Source organism: Pteropus alecto, unplaced genomic scaffold (genome assembly GCF_000325575.1).
Source record: "Pteropus alecto unplaced genomic scaffold, ASM32557v1 scaffold226, whole genome shotgun sequence".
Classification (NCBI taxonomy): Eukaryota; Metazoa; Chordata; class Mammalia; order Chiroptera; family Pteropodidae; genus Pteropus; species Pteropus alecto.
The window spans coordinates 2565532-2574407 of record NW_006440132.1 but is presented as its reverse complement, the minus strand read 5'-3'; the positions used below and the strand labels follow the sequence as shown (position 1 = coordinate 2574407).

The 8876-nt window shown below is 47.1% G+C and overlaps 1 protein-coding gene across 1 annotated transcript in view; it reads right to left on the bottom strand.

The window, feature by feature from the left end:
- Positions 1-218: 218 nt before the first annotated feature.
- Positions 219-8876, bottom strand: part of BRINP1 (BMP/retinoic acid inducible neural specific 1) — a 171576-nt gene continuing 162918 nt past the window's right edge. The window contains exon 8 of the mRNA XM_006917088.1: positions 219-1522. Within this exon, the coding sequence (XP_006917150.1) occupies positions 382-1522 (1141 nt within the window). The 3' untranslated portion in view covers positions 219-381. The remainder of the gene's footprint in view (positions 1523-8876) is intronic.

Here is an 8876-nt window from a genome sequence, read left to right as displayed (position 1 = left end):
AAATGGCAGTGTCGGTTGTACATTACATATATCTTTCTTTTTAGTGTTTAATCTTAGCACCTGCACAGCAGAGATCTTTACAATTCATTGCATATGCTCTCTCCCACCTCCCCCTCCATACAGCACCTGAGGCCTAAGAAATAACTCCCTCCAAGCCCCGCAAAAGGCTGAGACCCTCCTTCATGACAGAGTATAGAAATAACAAACATGCCCCACGGTTTTATACAGTTGCTAGAACGTTTTAGTTTCCAACGCATGAAGATTTTTCCTCCTTTTCTTTGAATATTAATTACATTTTACAAATCTTTGTTTTATTCTGCTTTGTTTTGTCCTGTTATGTTTGTACAACAAAAGGGGAAGTCCATGGCTAGGAGTCCCAGGTTAACAGAGTTTGGCTGTCATCTGGTCCGACTGTTTGAGGATCTCCGTGTTGTAGAGGTCCAAGGCGTGGTTCACCCTGATGATCTCGCTGTTGGTCAGTTTCAGGCGGTGTTTCAGCATACAGGAGAACAAGTCCAGCTGGGGTTTCCCCGGGGCCACGGGAGGGGCCAGGCGATTAATTCGGTCCCGAATATCCAACAAGAGGAGCATCACGGACGAGGAAGAGTAGAACTGGCCGCCTTGGGTGTAGGACTGGTTGACCTGCTGCACCGCGCTGCGAAGGAGGTCAGCGTTGAACCTCAGGCTGTACCCGAACACCTGCACATCCGAGATCTTGATGTAGAACTGCCTCTTAGTGGGATCGGACAGGTCCACGGGGCCCTGGCCGGTCTCGTTGCGCCCGGGGGTCGTTAGCCGAGTCCGACTGCGTAGGTAGATGTGGACCGTCTCGAAAAACGTTTTCCACCGATTGCCCAGCAAGAGAGTCCAATTGTAGCACTGGCTGTTTTGGAGACGGATCTTCTCCCAGCGCGGGTAGCCAAACTCTCCGAAGGGCATGTTCCAGCCCTCCGAGTGGCTCCCGCTGAAGGGGTTGACGTAGACAAAGAACATGGGATCCAGGCTGCTGTTGCGCATCTGGCAGATGCGCATGGACATGCCGATCACCATGTGGATGAAGTCCATGCGGTTCTTGTTGCTCTTGAGAGTGAGGGACATGCGCTTGCGCCACCGAGGGTCAAAGAAGGTGTCGAGGCGGATCTCGTTGCTGATGAAGGTGGTGTGGACGTAGAGGCGCGAGTCCATCTTCTGCAACAGGTACTTCAGCTCCAGGTCCTGGAAGTCCAGGTCGGTCTCGAAGCTGATGAACTGCTCGCTCCGCTCCGAGTCCACGTTCTGTGGTTCGCAGCGGCCGCGGTACAGCTTGTAGCCCTTGTTACAGGAGCCACAGAGCGAGATGTTGGCCATGCTGCACATGGCACAGCTGTTGTTCCCTCCTATGATGCAGGGGATGGGGCGCTGGCACAGCGTGGTGCTACCATGGCACACGCAGCTCCTCTGGCTCTCCAGGAAGGTTCCCCAAAACCCGTTCTCATTGCAGTAGAGAAGTGACTGGACCCTTGCAAGCCACTGCTGAATCGTCCTGGGGGGTAGAGGGGAAATGGAGAACATTAATCACCGTGGATAGGCTGTGAGTGGTGCTTATCCAACTGCTAATGCGAAGTGGAGCTGCCCAAAGGATGGAAGGGCTGAGTGGAACAATTATAACACCAACGGCGCTGAATGCAAATGACAAGAACTACACTGGAGGTCTCTGCAATGCCACAGGCCTGCTGTGTGACACCGTACTTCGTCCTTCTAATGTGCAGGGTCATCCATCATCTGTAAAGTGAAGGGGTTGGGGTACATGTTCTTTGGGGTCCTTCTAGCTATATGATTGCATTGTACATTAGCCCCAAAGAAGTTGAATTCAGGAAATTTAAGTGTCTAAACTCAAACGCCCCTGCTGGATGATAGCAGATTGTAAAAAAAAAAAAAAAAAATAGGCACTATAAAGCAACTTAGGGGTTATTTCCTTCAACCTGCATTAGATGGTTCAAACTTCTTCACAAATCCTTCCACGAGGTTACATAGCATACGACAACTTCAGCGAAAACAAATTATATATTACTTTACTCGAGGTCGTGTAGTGCTTCCATATTGATGATTGTACATGATCCTGATGGTGACTTTTGAAATCACGTAAGAAAGATGTGATTACCCTCATTTTGCAGGAGCTGCAAACTCTCAATCCAGTGGCATTTCCATCACCACATGTATCTCTAGGTCCCCCTCCCCCACTGCCCCTCGACACTTTTAAACGATAGCCAAGCCTATCTCCATATTTCCTCCACTGAACCGTTCCAAAGAAGACAGATACTAGATCAGATGAGAAGAAACGGAAGACTAGGTAAAAATATGGAAGGCAGTCGGCTTAGCGGCCTCTCATCTTTCCTCATTTCTGTGCAAGTCACCTCTTGGCTGTCTTCCACGCTACGAATAATCCCTTCTACGCGTCTAGCACTTTTTACCCTGCACGGGGCACATTCACTCCCATTTTCTCACTAGAGCCTCACAGCGACACCCTGAAAATAGCTTTGGACTTCAGGTCAGTCCGAGAGTGCTTAAAATCCTGGCTCCTGCACACGTGAGGTAAAGTCATGCTATGCGGTTTCCTTCCTCACCATCCCTACCACACAGGGCTGTGGCGAGGGTCGCGTGAATTTTTATGTGAAAGTTGAGCCTCAAACCCAGTTGGTATGAAGGGCTCGATAAAAGTTAGCTCTTGTTATTCCTGCAAAGGGTCTGTCAGCTCCATTTTATAGACGTAGCCATGGAAGCTCAGAGGTTGAAATGATGGACTAAAAGTCACGCGGCGTGTGAGGAGCACAGTCTCCTGGCTCATAGCTATGGTTTTTGTTTCGTTTTGTGTTTTCATTACATGTCAAGCAAGAGTCAAGAAGGCCTTTCTCGAGGCTGTAATGCGCTGTGGTAATGTTAACGGTTATGATGATGGTGGGGACAGTGGTTCATGATCCCCGCTTAAGGAAGCCGACAGCAGGAGCCCTTCTCCATTATACAGCCTGTGGTAGGAAGTGTTCGCAGCCCATCTATTCTGTCCTTTCTGCTGTCGAGCCACAACGGCCAAGCCTAAGGACAGTGACGTGGGCAGTAAAGCCTAACAATGGAAAGCATGTGTGTCGGCCCATGCAGAACTGAGTTCGCAGCTCAGTTCTGTAACCACGAACAAGTCACTCTGTGCCTTTAAACCTCGGTATCCATATCTAAAATGAGAATAATAAAGCCTGTCTTATGTGGTGGGTGAGAGGATTGAGTGAGATAATATATTTAAAGCATTTAGCACAGAGCCAGGCAGAGACAAATTATTGGAAAGGTAATAATAATAAGTACTCTTATCCCAGAGAATAAGCTATTCCTTTGAAGGTATTGAGACACTCAGGGATTTCACCGTCTTTCTGGTGTTTGGGGAAAACCATTTTTGTCATGTGGGACATTTGAAAATGGATACTGTTGAAACAGCTTCTTGGGATGCTCTGCCTTAAATGAGTTGCTTATCAGCTGAGAGAAAATGGAGGAATAATTAGTATGTTCCTTGAAACTGCTCTGCCTTTTGAATCCACGGAACCGTCCAGCCCTTGGCGAAAAAGCTCCCTCCCAACTTTCAGAGCATTGTACCGAAATCCCTGGTTTTCTTGTCAGTTTCCCTTTCAGGCTCTAAGGCTTGTGACCAGGAGATTCCCCCCTTCCCTGAGCATCCAGCCCAGAGCCTGGCTCCATATTAGTGTTTGCTGAATGAATGAATGTTTGCTGAACGAATGAACAAACAAAATTAATATTTTTCCTCTTCCTTTTCATTAAGAAAACCCAACTCTTCTGCTCCCCTCTGAACTGCAGTGTTAGTTTTCAATACTGTCCGCCCACACGGCTCCAGCCACCGCCCACCCCCTGCAGCCCCGGCCTCTGCTGCGTGAGCCCAATCCTATTACAGCCTGGAGAACAGCACCAGGCCCAGCCTTCAGGAAACGGAGCTGGAATAATAATGAGCTGTGCGGCTCCCACCTCCCAAACCAGAACATTGACTGAATATTGGCTATGAGTCATCTGATATTTTTGTGAGCTGCAGGGACCTGCCACACGTCTCTGATTGCGCGGTTCCATCTGACAAGAGCGTCATTTCAAAATGCCTCTTTCAAATGGCCCACACTTGCCCCTGTCACTCCCTCTCCAAGTGACAGGACAGTACCCCATTTAAGGCTCCTCTGTTCCCATCTGCGAGGCATTCTATAACCCCGCAGAGCACCCCCTTTCTCGTGTCTCATCATTGGGGTCCTTTGTCAGGACCGCGGCCCCCACTCCTCGAATCAATGCTTCATTGTGGCTGAACTCTCAGAATCCTCAGCGGGGGAAATAAAAAGATGAAAGTTCCTGGTGACGCTGCAACAAGCAACGGGGCTAGTGGCAAATTAGGATTCCAGCCCTGTCGAGCAGAAGGGACTCGGGACAGAGGCCCTCTGAGGCGCGTCAGAGGGCTGCATGGCACCTGCATCTCCTGACCTCAGAATAATCGTGAGGTTGTGGGCTGTATCAAAGAAGGCATTAATGATACAGTGAGAGGGCTGCAGGGGGTGGGGGCGGGGAGCTGAGGCTGAGGAGAGAGAGCAGACAGCGGTGGCAAGAGAGGAGAAAGGGGCTTGGTGGTGGAGACGGCGCGGGAAGCGAAGGGGCCTGACCTAGGTGAGCACACGGGGCAAAGCAGGAGGGAGAAGGCGATGGAATGAAGTCAAAGGAGGCTAGAAACACAGAGGTCCAGCCAAGCTTTCAATTGTCATCATTCACAGGTTCAGGGAATGTGAACACCGGACAGGCCATTTGATGGCAAGTCGTCCTTTCCGAAGAGGGGGCAGAGGGTGAGAGGGAATAGAGGGGAAGCAATGTTACTAGTGAGTCCTGATTCCTAAGGTCAGTGAACTTCCTTTTCTTCTAACGAGCTCATTACAGTTTTTTTTTTTTTTAATGTCTGTTCTTAACACAAGAAACTTCCAACAGTGAGGAATCTGCTTGAATCGGCGCAATCCCCTACACCCTCTCCCTCTCCAGCCACTGCGCTAGGTGGTAATCAGTGATACTCAGAAACCCTGCCATGCTCAATAGCAGGCAGCATGCTAAACTGGCCAAGGCAATCAGTGGCTTACAACTATTGAGCACTCACTGTATACCAGGCATTGTGCTGGAGGCTCTCCCCCAGCAGCATGTAAAACCAACCGTGTTACAGGTGAAGACAAGGAGGCCTTGAGAAGTGAGATGATGAAGTTACTCCCTATTCGGATGCCATGGTACACTGGTACACTTTCTGCGATGTATCATAGGGTAAAACTGTCGCAAGGAGGAAGAATGAAGCAGGCCACAAAAAGGGAAATAAATTGAAATAATGGGAAAATACTGAAAATTTGAGCAAGCGAAGGGCCTATTATCACGTTCCTCACTTCCTCTGGTCCTGCCAGGATCCCTCTCCTCCATTCACAGATAATTGGAGCTCACAGACAAGTGCATAGGGAGAGGCTGGGGACCAGGGGTAGGAGGGACCAAGATCTATAAATACCATTTCCCAGGCTAGCTGGTGACAGCCTGCCTCAACCCTGGCAACAGAGGAGCAGCTTAATAGGCCGGCTGGAAAGGGGTGGTTGGGAGGGGTCTCACTGAAGGCTGACACAGTTCCACTGCAAGGCAGTTAGTGCAAGACAGTGAGGACCAAGTTCTAAAATGCTTTTCTCTGTCCCTGGGGATCCAAAGCATCTTCCATTTGCAGCCAAGGCTGAACTCCAATACATCAAAATCAGCATCTTTCTGTTGGATGGGATTTCAATTCATTCTGAGAGGCGGGAGGAAGGAGGAAGGAAGGGAGGGCAGGAAGATGCATTTTTATTTCTAAAGCCGAATGGTCAGCACCCACAGAGGCTCTCGTGAAGCAGCTTGGACGACAGAAGCAGAAGACCTAGAAACAGCCTTGGGAAGGTTTTGCCCATCGCCCGTCATGTTTAGACCTGAACACTGAGACTTGCTTGCTTCAGTAGAGGGTCTATGTTTCTTGAGTGCCGCCTACATTGTGGCATTTACACTTTGTCCTCCCATTGATTGGGCCCATGAGATAGGACTCCCTGGTGACTTCTGTTCCACTGATGTGGGCGTGAAGGCCAGAGAGGGACTGTGACTTTTCCACAGTCACACAGCATGGATGCAGCAGACCAGAGCTTAGGATTTCTGGGTCCAGCCGCGGTGCTCCCTCAATCCTCCCAGTGTCCTTTTTCTGCCCTCTACAAGCCAGACTGGAGGAGAAGGAAGGCTCAGGGCCATGGAGACACCTCTGCTGCCCCCCTGCAGGCCCGTCTTTGCCTCAGCCAGAATTTTCTGGCGACATGACAGGTCTCCCAGGGACACAGCGTGGAGTCGCTCGTCATTCTGAGGACTGAGGCTATGCCACCCAGGGCTTCCCATCAGTGCTTTCAAAGGCACACATCTCTTTTTTAGAACAACCTGGGTGGGGAGCCCAGGCTGGGACTCCTAATTCAAGCAAACTCCCTGCTGATTTTAATTGGAGGTTTTGCCTAAGACAAGAATGCAGTGTGGGGCCAGTGGCATTTTAGGAAAGATCATACAAATCGGGTGCCAAGGAGCGGGGAGCAGATCTAGGCTAAAATAGAGAACCATAATCCATAATTCCCATTTGCCTACCAGGAGTGTTTATTTAAAAGTGGAGAGGAAAACAAAACAAAAAAAAATTGGAGCTCTGAATTACTCTGTTATTTATGCCCTGTGCTTCTTCTTTGGCACTTCCTTGACACTGTAATGGGTGTCTGAGTAATTTCGTGAGACTCCACAAAATGTATACTCTGTAGATCATAGATTGGACTGGGAAGACAAACAGTTGTTTTTAGGTTTCTGATGATGCACTGTTTTTTGGTTGTGCTGTGTATGACTCTGTGTGTGTGTGCGTGCACGTGTGTGTGCATGCGTGTGCATGTGTGTGTGCGTCTGTGAATGTGTTAAAGGAATAGTGCTAATAAAAGATGAATATATCATGGGTGCCAAGATGCTTGGGGCTCCACTGAAAGAAGCCTTGGTTTATGGATGTGCTAGTATGAATTATAACTTGCCGTCAGACCCACTCTGTGTTCATCATTTTCCCCAGATAAATATTTAGCTTTTAATCATTCCCCTCTTGAGTTTCCATTATTCCTTTAATAACCTGTTTCCCTCCTTCCTCACAGTTCTTCACATGACGTCAGAGACTCATTGCAATAAGGAAGAAAGACCAAAAGAAGAATTCGTGGTCCCCTGCCACAATGAAGATGCTTTCAACCAGAAGGTCTTGTGGAAGCAACGGGTCTTATTTGTGGAGGGCAGGGGTAAAGGGTAGAAGGAGGAATGGAAGAGAACAGCGATGTAAAAATCCAATAGAGGATTCTTCAAAATCAGGTTGTCGAGAGCTTAATTGGGGAGGATTATGAAACAATTTTTGCAATTACACAACTCTGTGTCTGGAAGTTGGTGACAGGCAACATCAGCTGCATATTCAAATTCGGAGTTTTGCTTTGGGGCATGGATGTGCAGGAGACAAGTGAAGGAAGGAGCCAGAAGCTTCTTTAGGGCTGACAGAAAGGCTGAAAGCAGCAGGGTTCTCCAGGTGGAGGGCTACAAGAGTGTTTTATTCTTCCTGGAGTAGTCAGCAGAAGAAATAAGAGACTCAGGCTAAAAGTCTAGAAAGTAAGAAAGGGCTAATAGGGTCCGATGGGCTAACGCTGAAGTATAATAATGGTTTTCTAGATGACCGATGGGGCAGTGAAGTGGGGTGAAAATTGGTGTGGGTGTCAGTTAAGTCAGTGCTGGACCCTGCCCACCACCATTTGGCCTTGGATATTTGACCTTTGATAAGTCACTTCCTCTCTCAGATAAGTCACTTCCTCTCTCCAATCCTTAGTTTTCTTATCTGTCAAACGGGGAAGGTAATACCTACCTTACATTTTATTTTCAGAACTAGATCTGAATATGCAAAGCTCCTGGGAGGTTTGCAGTGAAAAGTAGTTATGACTGACTATTAACCATTATTGTTACTGAGGGTGAAGAATAACTGCATTTTATATAAATGTTCTAGGTAAAAATATTTCTCTCTGTTACTAGAAAGCCCAGTTGATTATAGCTTAATATTCTAGTCTCACTGGTTACTCACCCTGCATGGTATAATGAATGCTGTCACCACGGTGCTTAAAGAAAGAGCTAGAGACGTGGGCTATGGAGTCAGAAAAAACTGGGTACTGAATCATAGCTCTGCTACTCATCACTTAACCTTAAGCTAATTGTTTGTCCTTTCTAACTTGAGTTTTCTCAACTACAGAATAGAATAATAATACAGTACCTGAAGGTTTGTTTTGAGGATCAGATAAGATAATGTATATAAAGCTTCCCACATACAGTAACAGTACAATGTCCCTCATGAAGACAAACTACTGTGTTCCTCTTGAGCTCACACAAAAAATGATCTTTTGAAACAGGTAATTATAGATTTAAAATTCCAGGGAAATGGTTCAATAAATGTTACTGGGTCAGTAGAATATTTGTTAAAACAGCAACAGCAACAAAACCTCTTCTTGACACTTAATCTCTTCTGTACCTCCAGATCATTAACAGATGGATTCTAGATCTAAATGTGAAAAGTAAATAATAAATAACAATACCCACATCAGTAAAACAAGTTTTAGAAGAAAACACAGTGGAGCATCGTTATGATATTGAAGGAGGCAAAGATTTCTTAACATAGCTTACCGTAAAGGGAAAAAAAAAAATAGAGATATATTAAGATTAAAACATATCCATGAAAAGATACCATTCAAAGAGTAAAAAGCCAACCCTTAATTATAGAGAATGTATTTGCAATACCTCTA